Source organism: Pongo pygmaeus, chromosome 20, assembly GCF_028885625.2.
Source record: "Pongo pygmaeus isolate AG05252 chromosome 20, NHGRI_mPonPyg2-v2.0_pri, whole genome shotgun sequence".
NCBI classification, from domain to species: Eukaryota; Metazoa; Chordata; class Mammalia; order Primates; family Hominidae; genus Pongo; species Pongo pygmaeus.
The window spans coordinates 55,716,638-55,730,732 of NC_072393.2; the positions used below are offsets into that span (position 1 = coordinate 55,716,638).

General features: G+C 55.6%; 2 protein-coding genes across 4 annotated transcripts in view; both read left to right on the forward strand.

Moving 5' to 3' along the window:
- The first annotated feature begins 255 nt into the window (after positions 1-255).
- On the forward strand, positions 256-10,002 carry PRRG2 (proline rich and Gla domain 2). 3 transcript variants are annotated; one of them, XM_054462101.2, is made up of 7 exons: positions 256-377; positions 2,106-2,203; positions 2,441-2,616; positions 2,812-2,851; positions 7,920-8,055; positions 9,327-9,485; positions 9,804-10,002. In XM_054462101.2, exons 2-7 carry the CDS (start codon positions 2,119-2,121, stop codon positions 9,820-9,822), a joined length of 615 nt encoding a protein of 204 aa, XP_054318076.2. In that variant the 5' UTR covers positions 256-377; positions 2,106-2,118; the 3' UTR covers positions 9,823-10,002. The 3 variants fall into 3 exon arrangements, with proteins under 3 accessions (XP_054318076.2, XP_054318077.2, XP_054318075.2); XM_054462102.2 differs by having other exon boundaries at positions 265-377; positions 2,032-2,203; positions 2,289-2,616; XM_054462100.2 differs by having other exon boundaries at positions 265-377; positions 2,032-2,203.
- A 607-nt stretch (positions 10,003-10,609) lies between these two features.
- PRR12 (proline rich 12) overlaps positions 10,610-14,095 on the forward strand; it is a 35,024-nt gene continuing 31,538 nt past the window's right edge. The window contains exons 1-3 of the mRNA XM_054462089.2: positions 10,610-11,178; positions 12,749-12,861; positions 13,874-14,035. Of these exons, the coding sequence (XP_054318064.2) occupies positions 11,093-11,178; positions 12,749-12,861; positions 13,874-14,035 (361 nt within the window). The 5' untranslated portion in view covers positions 10,610-11,092. The remainder of the gene's footprint in view (positions 11,179-12,748; positions 12,862-13,873; positions 14,036-14,095) is intronic.

Here is a 14,095-nt window from a genome sequence, read left to right on the forward strand (position 1 = left end):
TTTTCTAGCTCGGACAGGCGAACTCCCAGGGGAGAGCCAGAGGGGGTAGGGGTCGGCAGAGAAGAGGAAGGTCGAATCTAATCCCCCAAGTGCCCCATGATATTCGACACCTTGGCTTCCTCACAGAGCTCTGGCCTTTAAGTCCTTTATTCCAAGGTCCCTTTAAATACTTTGTCCCTTACCTGAGTCCCGCCCAGGGCAGGTAATGGCAAGTTCCGCCCACCTGCCAGAAACCGAGATCAGTCCTGGTTACCGGGAGTGGGGCGCCCCTCCTCCTTATCCCTTCCCCTCTTCCCTGTCCCCCTTCACAGCTGGCTGTAGCTGGCCAAGGAGGTCTCGATTAAAGAGGAAGGGGCAGTGCTCACATTTCTGGGCAGGTAAGTGAATGTCCCTGGAGGAAGAGCCTGGCTTGGGGACCCAGGCATCCTGGCTCCCCGCCCCTCCAAGACCCAGAAGTTTGGGGCTCCTAGGCCCAGGAGTCCAGGGCCCCTGCCCACTTAGGTCCCTAGACCCAATAATATAACTAATCCCCTGCCTCTGCCTCTCTTGTAATCTTTGTTGTCTGTGGGTGGATGTGACAATGGCCACAGAAAGAGGCACAAGTGGAACTTACCAGGAAGGGAAGACTCCAGATCACCAGTGGACATGTTTATAAGCATCTGTGTCAGGTGCTGTAGACACAGTGGGGAAAAAAGATAAGCTGCCTGCTCCTTGCTCTCTTCTCTGGTGGACACTGCCTTCACTGAAATCTTGGCTCTCACACTTGCACACTGTGTGACCTTCGGCAAGCTATATTACCTCTCTGTGCCTCCATTTCCTGTTCTCTATATTGGGGATAATAATAGGACTCCTGGTCGGGCGCAGTGGCTCACACCTGTAATCCCAGCACTTTGGGAGGCCGAGGCGGGTGGATCACTTGAGGTCAGGAGTTTGACACCAGCCTGGCCAACATGGTGAAACCCCATCTCTACTAAAAATATAAAAATTAGCCAGGCATGGTGGTGTGCACCTGTAATCTCAACTACCCGGGAGGCTGAGTCAGGAGAATCGCTTGAACCCAGAAGGCAGAGGTCACAGTGAGCTGAGATAGTGCCACTGCACTCCAGCCTGGGTGACAGAGCAAGACTCTGTCTAAAAAAAAAAAAAAAAAGGACTCCTGTGAAAAGTTTTGTTTTGTTTTGTTTTTGACATGGAATCTCACTCTGTCACCCAGGCTGGAGTGCAGTGGCACAATCTCGGCTCACTGCAACCTCTGCCTCCCGGTTCAAGTGATTCTTCTGGCTCAGCCTCCTAAGTAGTTGGGATTACAGGCGCCCACCACCACGCCCGGCTAACTTTTGTATGACTCCTGTGAAAAGTAAAATGAGTTGAGGCCAGGCACAGTGGCTCAAGCCTGGAATGCCAGCACCAGCACGTTGGGAGGCTGAGGTGGGCAGATCACTTGAGGTCAGGAGTTCAAGACCAGCCTGGCCAACATGGTGAAACCCCATCTCTACTAAAAATATGAAAATTCACTTTGGGAGGCTGAGGCGGGCGGATCACAAGATCAGGAGATCGAGACCATCCTGACTAACACAGTGAAACCCCATCTCTACTAAAAATACAAAAAAATTAGCCAGGCGTGGTGGCAGGCACCTGTAGTCCCCAGCTACTCGGGAGGCTGAGGCAGGAGAATGGCATGAACCCGGGGGGTGGAGTGTGCAGTGAGCGGAGATCGCACCACTGCACTCCAGCCTGGGTGACAGAGAGAGACTCTGTCTCAAAAAAAAAAAAAAAAAGAAAATTAGCCGGGTGTGGTGGCGCATGCCTGTAATCCCAGCTACTTGGTAGGCTGAGGCACGAGAATCACTTGAACCCAGGACACAGAGGTTGCAGTGAGCTGAGATTGTGCCCCTGCACTCCAGCCTAGCTGACAGAGCGAGACTCCATGTCAAAAAATAAAAGTAAAATGAGTTTATATAGGTAAACAGTATCTGGCACAGAATACAGGCTGTGTAAGTGTCTGCTATTATTACCATTCATGGACCACAGAGGCCAGTCAGAGAGGCACTGCCTCATTACCCAGGGACTGAGGCCCTTGTCAGCTGTAACAAACCTGGTTCTAGGCGTCTGGAAAATATGAGAGGCCACCCCTCTCTGCTGCTGCTATACATGGCATTAACCACCTGCCTGGATACTTCACCCGGTGGGGAGACAGACCAAGGTGAGTGTTTGGGGGAAGTGGTATCCAGACACTTGGCATTGGCCTCCCCCTGACTCAGGAATGTCTCTGGTCCCTCCTCTTCCAGGAGTCCAGGACCCAGCCCCTTCCTCCTTCAGACCCAGGAGTCTGGATTCCCAGCCCCTGCTCCTTCCTCCAGGACCCCACTGCTTTCCAGCCCCTTATGACTCCAGCTCTAGGGACCCTCCATTTTTCTGTCCCTCATGTCTTTGGGTCCAGAAGTCTTCCTGGGTCCCCCAGAGGCCCAGAGCTTCCTGAGTAGCCATACCCGGATTCCAAGAGCCAACCACTGGGACCTGGAGCTGCTCACACCAGGGAACCTGGAACGGCAGTGTCGCGAAGAGAGGTGTTCCTGGGAAGAGGCCAGGGAGTATTTTGAGGACAACACTCTCACGGTGAGGGCCTCGAGACCCTGGAGTTTCAGGCCCTCTCTCTTCTCTATACCTGTGGGGAGGTTGCAGGGGGAGGTTCTGGCCTTCAGCTCCTTCCTCCTTGGTGTCTCAGAAATCAGGATGGGCTAGTTTGGGGGTGTGAACCTCCTAGCTGAATTCCTGCTTTTTCCCCTTCTTTTCCACTCCTCCCCCTTCAAGGAGCGCTTTTGGGAGAGCTACATCTACAATGGCAAAGGAGGTGAGTGAGGGGCTGAAGCCGTCTTGTTCTGTGCAGCTAAGGGAGTCCCTTCTCAGGGAGGCCAAACCAACCTCCTCCACCCCAAATTAGGTACAAGAATCGTCTGCCCCCCAATTCTGGGCTCTCTGAAGCTGGCTGCTAAAGGAGTTCCCTCCCTTAAAACCCCAGCTTGCCTGAGGAGCCCCCCATACCTTATTATTATTTTATTTTTAAATATTTATTTTTGCTTTTTTTTTTTTTTTCAGACAGAGTCTCACTCTGTCGCCCAGGCTGGAGTGCAGTGGTGTGATCTCGGCTCACTGCAAGCTCTGCCTCTCGGGTTCACGCCATTCTCCTGCCTCAGCCTCCCGAGTAGCTGGGACTACAGGCGCCCGCCACCACACCCGGCTAACTTTTTGTATTTTTAGTAGAGACGGGGTTTCACCGTGTTAGCCAGGATGGTGTCGATCTCCTGACCTCGTGATCCACCTGCCTTGGCCTCCCAAAGTGCTGGGAGTACAGGCATGAGCCACTGCGCCCAGCCTTTAATTATTTATTTTTGAGACAGGGTCTCGCTCTGTCACCCAGGCTGGAGTGCTGTGGTACAATCTTGGCTCACTGCAGCCTCAACCTCCCAGGCTCAAGGGATCTTCCCACCTCACTCAGCCTCCTGAGTCAGTGGGACTCCAGGCACGTACTACCATGGTAATTTTTGTAGTTTTTGTACAGACAGGGTCTCACTATATGGCCCAGGCTGGTCTTGAATGCCTGGCCTCAAGCAATCCTTCTGCTTCAGTGTCCCAAACTGCTGAGAGTATAGGTGCCAGGCCCCACCACATCTTACTGGACGCAGGTCCTGTGTCCCTAGGAAGGGAAAAGTGTCAGTGGAGGGAAAGGTTAGAGCTGTGGGGCCCATCAGGCCCTAGGCTCAGAGGGGCAGGCCCACCTGAACCCTTCCCTGGTGTCCAGAGTAAGTGGAAAGACCAGCCCCTCCGGCAGCTTGATTGCTGGGGACACAGCCCTCTAGCAACATGACCAAGTGAGGAAGCCTGCCCATCCTCACCTGCCCATTTTGCCCCCAACAACCCCTCCTCTGAGTTCTGAGGCCTCATCTTGTTGCCAGCCTTGTTGCTAAGGGGGGCTGCTCCTTAGCAACAGGGCCTGGCCAGGCCAGACCAGACGAAGAAGCCTGAAGCAGTACCTGGCTGATTTCCCCTCCCCCACAGCCCCATCCCAGCAGCTGCCTGGTTGCTAAGGAGGCCTTCTCCCTAGCAACCACACCTAGCCAGGCTCCAGGACCCAAGGCCTTCTGCCCACTGGAGGACCACCCTCCGGGCCCCCGATGCCCCACCCCCTTGTGGCCCAGTTGCTAGGGGTAGATGCACCTTAGCAACAGGCCCTAGGTCTGGGCTGGAGTCTCACATTGGAGCCTGGTTGCTAGGGGAGGTAACTCTTTCCTGACAGGCCTAGCGAGGCGTAGTGGCTCCTTGAATCTACCTGAAGGTGCCCAAGTCAGGAGGACCTGCCTTCTGAAGCGGCACTTGTGCCTTTTGCTAAAGGGGCTCAAAAGTCTGGGGGTTTACTGTGGTCAGATGTGGTGGCTCATGCCTATAATCTCAGCACTTTGGGAGGCCAAGGCAGGCGGATCACCTGAGGTCAGGAGTTCGAGATCAGCCTGGCCAACATGGTGAAACCCCATCTCTACTAAAAATACAAAAATTAGCCAGGTGTGGTGATGTGTGCCTGTAATCCCAGCTACTCAGAAGGCTGAGACACAAGAATCGCTGCAGCTGGGAGGCAGAGGTTGCAGTGAGCAGAGATCGCACCATTGCACTCCAGCCTGGGAGATGTCTCAAAAACAAACAAACGGCTGGGCGCGGTGGCTCACACCTGTAATCCAAGCACTTTGGGAGGCCGAGGCGAGCAGATCACCTGAGTTCAGGAGTTTGAGACCAGCCTGGTCAACATGGTGAAACCCCATCTCTACTAAAGATACAGAAATTAGCTGGGCATGGTGGCATGTGGCTGTAATCCCAGCTATTGGGGAGGCTGAGGCAGGAGAATTGTTTGAACCCAGGAGGTGGAGGTTGCAGTGAGCCAAGATCATACCATTGTACTCCAGCCTGGGCAACAAGAGTGAAACTCCATCTCAAAAATAAAGAAAAAATTTGGGGTTTACTTTTGGAGGAAAGCCCGCCTACTTAGTGCCCATAGAAGTTTCCCCAGCAGCAAGAGCTAGCAAGGCCTCCCCAAGCCCAACGGCTCCCTATACCCCCTTGTCCTTAGACTCAAGGCCTTGAATTGCAAACAGGGCTGCACCTTAGTAACAGATCAAACATGAATTCTAGCTTCTTAGTTACATTGGTGGGGCGGGGGGGGGGTCCCTAAATTCCTCCATTTGTATTTTGTTTTTTTGAATCAGGGTCGGGCGGGGCATGATGGCTCACGCTTGTAATCCCAGCACTTTGGGAGGTTGAGGCGGGTTGATCATGAGGTCAGGAGTTCAGGACCAGCCTGACCAACATGGTGAGACCCCGTCTCTACTAAAAATACAAAAATTAACCGGGCATAGTAGCGCGCGCCTATAATCCCAGCTATTTGGGAGCCTGAGGCAGGAGAATCGCTTGAACCTGGGAAGCAGAGGTTGCAGTGAGCCGAGATCACACCACTGCACTCCAGCCTGGGCAACAGAGTGTCTCCAAAAAAAAAAAAAAAGAAAGAAATGGGGTCACTTTGTCACCCAGGCTGGAGTGCAGTGGCACAATCACGACTCACTGCAGCCTCGAACTCCTAGGCTCAAGTGATCCTCCCACCTAAGCCTCCTGAGTAGCTGGGATTACAGGCATGCACCACCATGCCCAGATACTTAAAAAAAATTTGTTTTGTAGACATGGGGGTCTCACTGTGCTCACTGTGTTGTCTACGCTGCTCTCGACCTCCTAAGCGCCAGTGAACCTCCTGCCTTGGCCTCCAAAGTGCTGGGATTACAAGTGTGAGCCACCAAGCCCGGCCATTTTTTTTTTTTCTTTTAGAGACAGGGTCCAGTCACCCAGGCTGGAGTATACTGGAGTGATCCTGGCTCACTGTAGCCTTGACCCTCTTGGGTCAAGTGACCCTTCTTCCTCAGCCTCCCAAGTAGCTGGGACTACAGGTACCTGTAGCACCACACCCAGCTATTAAAAACGTTTTTTTCCGGCAGGGTGAGGTGGCTCACGCCTGTAATCTCAACACTTTGGGAGGCCAAGGCGGGTGGATCATGAGGTCAAGAGATCGAGACCATCCTGGCCAACATAGTGAAACCCCGTCTCTACTAAAAATATAAAAATTAGCTGGATGTGGTGGTGCACACCTGTAGTCCCAGCTACTTGGGAGGCTGAGGCAGGAGAATCGCTTGAACCTGGGAGGCGGAGGTTGCAGTGAGCCGAGATTGCGCCACTGCATGCCAGCCTGGTGACAGAGCAAGACTCCGTCTCAAAACAAAACAAAACAAAAAAACCAACATTTTTTCCCCAGGCTCAGTGGTGGCTTATGCCTGTAATCCCAGAACTTTGGGAGGTAGAGATTGGTGGATTGCTTGAACCTAGGAGTTTGAGGCCAACCTGGGCAAAAAATACAAAAAATTACAAAAACACAAAAATTAGTCAGGCATGGTGGCACACACCTGTGGTCCCAGCTACTCAGGAGGCAGAGGTGGGAGGATCACCTGAGCCCTGGAGGCCAAGTGGCAGTGAGCCGCGATTGTGCTACTGCACTCCATGCAGAGTCAGACCCTGTCTCAAAAAAAAAAATTTTTTTTTTTTGGTAGAGCCTCCCTATGTTGCCCAGGCTGGGCTCAAGTGATCTTCCTGCCTTAGCCTCCCAAAGTTCTGAAATTACAGGTGTGAGCCACTGTGCCTAGCTACAATGAATAATTTTAAAAGCATATTCCAAGTAGTACATGTGACATCCTTTTTTTTTGAGGGGGACAGAGTCTCTCTCTGTCATCCAGGCTGGAGGGCAGTGGTATAATCTCCCCGGCTCAAGTGATCCTCCTGCCTCATCCTTCCAAATAGCTGGGACTACAGGCAAGCACCACCAAGCCTGGTTAATTTTTTTTTTTTTTTTTGAGACAGAGTTTCGCTCTTGTTGCCCAGGCTGGAGTGCAATAGCACAGTCTCGGCTCACTAAAACATCCACCTCCTGGGTTCAAGTGATTCTCCTTCCTCAGCCTCCCAAGTAGCTGGAATTATAGGCATGCGCCACCATGCCTGGCTAATTTTGTATTTTTAGTAGAGACAGGGTTTCTCCATGTTGGTCAGGCTGGTCTCGAACTCCTGACCTCAGGTGACCCGCCCACCTCGGCCTCCCAAAGTGCTGGGATTACAGGCGTGAGCCACTGTGCCTGGCTAATTTTGTATTTTTTGTAGAGATGGGGTTTCACCACGTTGGCCAGGCTGTTCTCAAACTCCTGACCTCAAGTGATCTGCCTGCCTCAGCCTCCCAAAGTTCTGGGATTATAGGCATGAGCTACCACACCTGGCCAGGACATAGTTTTGTTTTTTCGTTTGTTTGTTTTTTTGTTTTTTATATTTTGAGACGAAGTCTCGCTCTTGTTGCTCTGGCTGGAGAGCAATGGCTCGATCTCAGCTCACTAAAACATCCACCTCCTGGGTTCAAGCAATTCTCCTGTGTCAGCCTCCCGATAACTGGGATTACAGGCACATACCACCATGCCTGGCTAATTTTTTTGTATTTTTAGTAGAGACAGGGTTTCACCATGTTGGCCAGGCTGGTCTTGAGCTCCTGACCTCAAGTGATCCACCTGCCTCGGCCTCCCAAGTGCTGGGATTACAGGCATGAGCCACTACATCCCGCCTAATCTCATTAAGTTTTTACAGTGGGGTAGGAGTTATGGTTCCCATTTTACAGAACCGGCAGTGGAGGGTCAGAGAAAGAAATGAGGTGAATTGCCTGAGGTCACAGGGCTAGGAAGGGACCCCAGCTCTGCCTGCTTCCGGGTCCATTCTCTTCCCTCAGTGGGAAGGAATTTTGATGTTGGGGTGGGTGGCAGTCTCCGAGACAGTGTCTCCCCTTCCCTGCTTCCCTGCAGGGCGTGGACGAGTGGATGTGGCAGGCCTGGCTGTGGGGCTGACATGTGGCATCCTGCTCATTGTCCTGGCCGGCCTGGGAGCCTTTTGGTATCTGCGTTGGCGACGGCGCCGAGGCCAGCAGCCCTGTCCCCAAGAGTAAGGGAGCTTCAGCGAGGAGGGGGTGGTGGTGGAGAGCACGGGAGGGAGGAAGCATTGACCTAAAGGGGTGTCCTAAGGATTAGGGGCAGGCGGGCACTGATGAAAGACCTAAGGACACAGTCATTTGGAGAGTGAGTCTGTGAGCTGCCTTGTGTCTGGTTTTGGCGACTGTCTGTCGCTCTGTCTGTCTGGATCCTCAGTACCTGGCCTGCAGTAGGAGCTCTGACCACTTTTGCTGCCAGCCTGTCTTTGCGGTACTGAGATTACCAGTATCCGTGGGATTACCACTCTGGATATTGTATCTGGTGAGGCTGCGACGGTGCAGCCTGTGGTGTCTGGGTGTCTGTGGTATGTCAGTTTCAGTGGTGACAGGTGCAGCACCTGAGTGGGTGTGGGAAATTGGTGAGGAGTGCATCTATATTGTGTTCCTGTCTGTATGGATGGGCTGAGTTCTGCCTGTTTGGTGTGTGTTGGCCTGCCTCTCTGCAGGGCTGTCTTTTTTTGTTTTGTTTTTTGAGATGGAGTTTCACTCTCATTGCCCAGGCTGGAGTGCAATGGCATGATGTTGGCTCACTGCAACCTCTGCCTCCCGGGTTCAAGTGATTCTCCTGCCTCAGCCTCCAGAGTAGCTGGGATTATAGGCACACTCCACCATGGCCAGCTAATTTTGTATTTTTAGTAGAGATGGGTTTCTCCATGTTGGTCAGGCTGGTTTCGAACTCCTGACCTCAGGTGATCTGCCCGCCTTGGCCTCCCAAAGTGCTGGGATTACAGGTGTGAGCCACCACGCCTGGCCCCCTTTTTAAAAAAAAAAAAAAAAAAGACAAAGTCTCAGTCTGTTGCCCAGGCTGGAGTGCAGTGGCCCGTTCACAGCTCACTGCAGCCTCAATTTCCTGGGCTCAAGAAATCCTCCCACCTCAGCCTCCTGAGGAACTAGAGCTACAGGTGTGCGCCATGCACCCGGCAGGGCTGTCTTTTTCTCTATTGCTCTGCCTGTATCTGGTGCACATGAGTGTGTCTGAATAAGAGTGTGTCTTTGTGGTTGCTGATTTCTGTGTCTGCCTGTTTGTGTGCAGCTGCCTGTCATTTGAGGCGCTTTTCTGTGTGTAAGGCTAGGCTGAAGGTGACCCTCCTTTTCTGAAGTCCACCTCCCTTCCAGCTCTGTCCCAGTGTCACCCTGAGTCTCCGTCTCCTAGATCCCCTCTCTTCCTCCCTAGTCTAGGTATCCTGTAAGTTGCCTCTGCTAACTGTACCTTTGCTGTCCCCAGGGCCGGGCTCATTAGCCCTCTGAGTCCTTTGAGCCCTCTGGGCCCACCGACGCCCCTGCCTGCACCCCCACCCCCACCCCCACCCCCGGGCCTCCCCACCTATGAGCAGGCGCTGGCAGCCTCTGGGGTGCACGACGCACCTCCACCCCCCTACACCAGGTATGGGGCGTGGCTTCTGCCCGGGGGCGGGGCGCAGAGGGGTGGGCACGTTGGAGGAGGAACCTGGGGTCAGGGGCGGGGCTTGGAATTTGGGCCTTCTTACCTAGGGCGGGGCTTGGAGTGCGGGGGCGGGGCCCCATGCAATGGTCTAGGGGCGTGGCCCAGCGTTGTATGTGTGGAGCCGTATAGGAGGGTGGGGCCTGTGCCCAGAGGGTCCTGGATTGGCTGAGACGCCAAGGGCGGTCGGAGTGGTCCTGGTTGAGGGGGGGAGAAAAACAGCCAGATCTTTGACTCCCTAGTGTGCCTTTCCTCTTGCAGCCTCAGGAGGCCTCACTGAAGAGTTGCTTTCGAGACCCGGCTCTCCGAACCGTGTCCCTGATTCATACCGGATTCCGGAAGCTCCTAGGCCTCGTAGACGCCGAAGCGGACTTGGAGGGGGGGATGGTGGGAGTAGGGGTCATCCGGCCCGAGGCCTGCCCTGGCACACGCGTTTCCGCCGCGTATGGATATACACATGTTCTCGGCAACGTGTTCCCGTGTCCTGGCCCCTCACGGGCCCCCACACTCTCCTGACCGTGAGGGCACTGGTCAGTTCCACCCCCGTGGTAGGCAGACGCGCGGGGAAATTCGGACGCAGGAGCCCAGCCCCGGCTGTGCCATCTAGTGTATGGGCAGATATGACCTGACAGCCCCCTCCAGTGCCACAGGGTACGCACACGGAGAGCCCCGCCTGTGCACACGCGTGTCTTCGTGCACTCCCCGTGCGGTACAGGGGCACTTCGTAACCCAGGGAAAGGGCGGGGGGCATATTTGCAAGCGTGCTCGGTGCGGGCAGGCTCGCATTGCACCCAGGGAGCTGGAGTTGAGCTGTTCCCCTAAATAAAAACTCTTCGGAAAGGAGACCAAAAAAAGCAGAAATAATGCAAAAAAAAAAAATAATGAAATGAACCGCGATCCCGGGCGCATCGGAACTGGTTTTCTGTGCAAACGCGCCCTACACCCCCAGGCCCTGCTTGCGCTCAGTCTCTCTCTCTCTCACTCTCCCTTTTTTTTTTTTTGCATTTGCACGGGATTGTGGGAGGAAGCGGAGCGCAGCCAGACACCCCGCCGCCCGCCCCCCCTTCCCCTCCCCCCTCCCCCAGCCGCCTTGTGCAAAGATGGCTGCACCGTGAGCGCAGAGGAGGAGGAGGCGGCGGCGGCGGCGGCGAGAGAGCGAGCACCCAGCGCCTGCACCCACCCCGGGGCCGCCCGGGACGCCCCCTCCCGAGCGCGCGCCCCCCCTTTTCTCTCGCAAGCGCCGGGGCAAAGGCGGAGACAGCGGGGTCCCTCCTCCCCCCCTTCCCTCCTCTAGGGGGAACCCCCCTTCCCCCTTCCTTGGCTCAGCGACTGCACCCCCTCCCTTGCCCGCCCCTCCGCCCCTGCCCCCTCCCTCCCCCGCCCGGGGCCTTCCCGGGCCTTCGGCGGCTGCAAAGAAAAAAAGAGAGAGAGAAAAGGGGGGAAAAAAAAGCAGCAGCGGAGGGAGCGGCGGCGGAGGAGAGCGCGCGCGCGCCCCCTCCCTCCCTCCCTCCCTCCCTCCCCCTCCCCCCAATTTCCACCGCGGCCAATTCATGGACAGGAACTACCCCAGCGCCGGCTTCGGGGACCCGCTCGGCGCCGGGGCGGGATGGAGTTACGAGAGGTCAGCGAAAGCTAGGTAAGGAGCTGAGGGTGGCCTGGAGAAGGGGGCCAAGGGGTGGGAGCCCAGCCGGGCCGGGCCGGGCCCGCCCGGCGACGCGTGCATCGCAAACTCCCCTCCGGCTTGCAAGGGAGCGGCCTTCCTCGGTTTGTAACAACGCCGCCGCCCCAGTTTGCAAATTGCAAACTCCGCCAAAGCCAGCTCCGGCATGCAAAGGGAGAATTGCAGCGGGAAAATGGGGGTGCAAAACAATTTCGGACGGGAAGGCCTTGGGAAGGTGGGAGGGACTGGCGAAGCAAGGCCTGGACTTCCCCCCATCCTTGGATTCCCGGCTTGGAGACCCCTCCCCCCCGCGCCCCAGGCACTGCTCTTGCAAAGGTGGGAAGAAGAGAAGAATTAGAATGCAGATCTGGGGGGCGCGAACCCCCTCTCAAGTCCTATTGTTCCGGGACTGTGCGAGGCCGCGCCACTAGGTGCCCCCCCAAGAATTCCGCGCGCAGAGTGGGCACGGGGCCCCGCCCCCTTCCTAAGCTGGGGTTGTGTGTGTGTAAGGGGGGGTCCGGCGTCTGCGACACGCCCCCTTTAATGCCCCCACCCCCAAAGGCAGAGAATCCTAGTTGATCGCAAGGAGTGGAGCGTTTGCCCTCTTGAGTCTGGCCACGGACGGGGGCCGTTGCATGGGAAGAGTCGGATGTTTCCCGGGTGTGTGTTTGTGTGTCTGAGCGTGGGCCCTGTGCGTGCGTGGCTGGCAGCGTGTTCACCTGTGAATCTGCTTTCCTGCTGCTTCTTGGTGTGGCGCTCTCACACTTCACCTAACCCCAAGCACCTCCCCCCCAACACACCTGGATTTCCCAGCAGGGCATAACCCCAAGTGTGTCAGGATTTTCCGTGTGGGATTCTTCCGTCTATATCTTTTCTTCCCCACGGGTGAGTTGGGTGCCCGTTTGCACACATACCTGGCATTGCACGGGCCTATGCATTTGAACCTCAACCCCCGGGGATGGTCGGTGTTCTTGTTCACACTTGTACCTGGTACTTTCCCTGGGTCTTATTCCCTCTTCTCTCCACCCCCCAAACCGTTGCCGCTTGGGAACCGATCTGCCTCCTGCTCCCAGCTTGTTTTGCACCACCCCATGAAGTTCAGGGCCTATGTGTTCCCGTGTGTCTACGGAAGAGGAGGCGTCCATGTGGACCTCTGGCGTTGGCCCCATGGCCTGTGTCGCCGGCATGGGGGCCGGGGGGGTTGGTGGGGTCGACGGGGGAGGGCTCTCATTTGCAACTAAGACGCTTCCTCTGCCTTGGACCCTCTTCTGTGTGTTAGTCTCGTCTCTGAGCATGCCTGTTTGTAAACGTGAGACTATCCAGGCTCTCTTTATTCAGGCTCTGGAGTGGGGGTCATTTCTGTGGCTCTTTAGTTGGGCACCCCGATTCCCTTGTGTTCTCCCCTTTAGGGCCTACGGTTCCTTAGCTTAACACCCCCCACCCCAGTCAGCTGGAAGGGTCCCCCCAACTCCCCCGGGGTTTTCCTGAGCTTCCTTCTCAGAAGGCAGCTTGGAAGAACCCCCTGACGTCTCCCCTTTCCCCCCAGCTTGGTTTATGGCAGCTCCAGGACCTCGCACCCCGAGACGGACATCTTACACCGCCAGGCCTACGCGGCCCCCCACCCACTGCAAAGCTATGCCACCAACCACCACCCGGCAGGTACGGCCCCCATCCCGCCCCGCTTTGGGCTGGCCCTCCCCCTCCCCCGAGGCAGCTGATTGGCTGTTGAAAGTTCCGCCCCTCCTAATTGGCCGTGGCCCGTGCCGTGGCCCGCCCCTTGCTTTGTCTCCTCTGATTGGTTGCCTTTGAGGCTGCTGGTCCCCGCTTCATTTCTCGCCGGATTCGTCCGCCCCTGCCTCGCCCCGCCCCTTTCGCTCCAATTGGCCCTGTACCATCAGCCCCCAAATCCCACCTTCTCTTCCAGGCTTTTCCGCCTCTCCCCAGCCCACCCCAATTCTTTCTCTCTGGGTTTGCCCTATTCTTTTGGGTCTTTGGAACTCTGAATTCTTTCTTCCTGATTCCCTTTCTTCCTGATTGGCTCTAATTCTCTGGCCCGCCCTGTTTTATCTTATTTTGCCCCATTGCCTTATTCTATCCCCCTTGCCTTTGCCTCCAAGGTTTCTGATTGGTTCTCTCTTCCTAGGGGTACTGGTAATGACATGATGCTGTCCAGTTTGACCCTTGACCCTCCTGATTGGCTCCTTCCCTTTTTCCCTGCCCATCTTTTTTTCTGAACCCTCCCGGGTAGCTCAATCCCTTTTGACTCGTTCTCTGGTCTTTCTTAGACTTCATTGTACCATCTGTTCCTCTTCCTTGCTGGAAATATCCAAATTTGGTCTCTCTCCTGGCCTTACTGAGGACTCTGTTCTTTTGCCCCTGGCTCTTTCGCTTCTAGATTTTTCTACGCTTTTGTCTACCATTTCTTACCTGGGCCTCCTGTCCTTATGACTGGATTGCCCCTTGTCTTGCTTTACTGTCTCACCTTTCCCCCTTCCCTCCCCTCATTCGTGTCTCATTAGCTTGGTTCTGTCCATCTTCTTTTTGAATTTGCCCTTTTCTCTCCCATCCCCTCCTTTTCCTGATCCAACTTGCTTTTGGCCTCTTCCGTTTCTCTCTTGACCGTATCCTACCGACCCCCACCTGGCTGACTATAACCCCTGTCCCCGGCCAGGCCTCTCTGGACTCTTCGACACTGGCCTCCACCACGCGGGCTCAGCAGGGCCCGACGCCTCCGTCATGAACCTCATCTCGGCCCTGGAATCCCGGGGCCCCCAGCCTGGCCCCTCCGCCTCCTCTCTCCTCTCCCAGTTCCGCAGTCCTTCCTGGCAAACAGGTAAGCCCAGCGCCGGCCCTGCAGGGCCAGGGTGGGACTGGCTTGCTGTCCTCTCTGACC

What these genes read in the sequence shown, in the direction of transcription:
- PRRG2 (XM_054462101.2), top strand. Translation starts at nt 2,119, where the DNA reads ATGAGAGGCCACCCCTCTCTGCTGCTGCTATACATGGCATTAACCACC. An exon ending in CATCTACAATGGCAAAGGAG is followed by an intron (nt 2,852 to 7,919) that starts GTGAGTGAGGGG and finishes GCTTCCCTGCAG; the next exon opens with GGCGTGGACGAGTGGATGTG. An exon ending in CAGCAGCCCTGTCCCCAAGA is followed by an intron (nt 8,056 to 9,326) that starts GTAAGGGAGCTT and finishes TGCTGTCCCCAG; the next exon opens with GGCCGGGCTCATTAGCCCTC.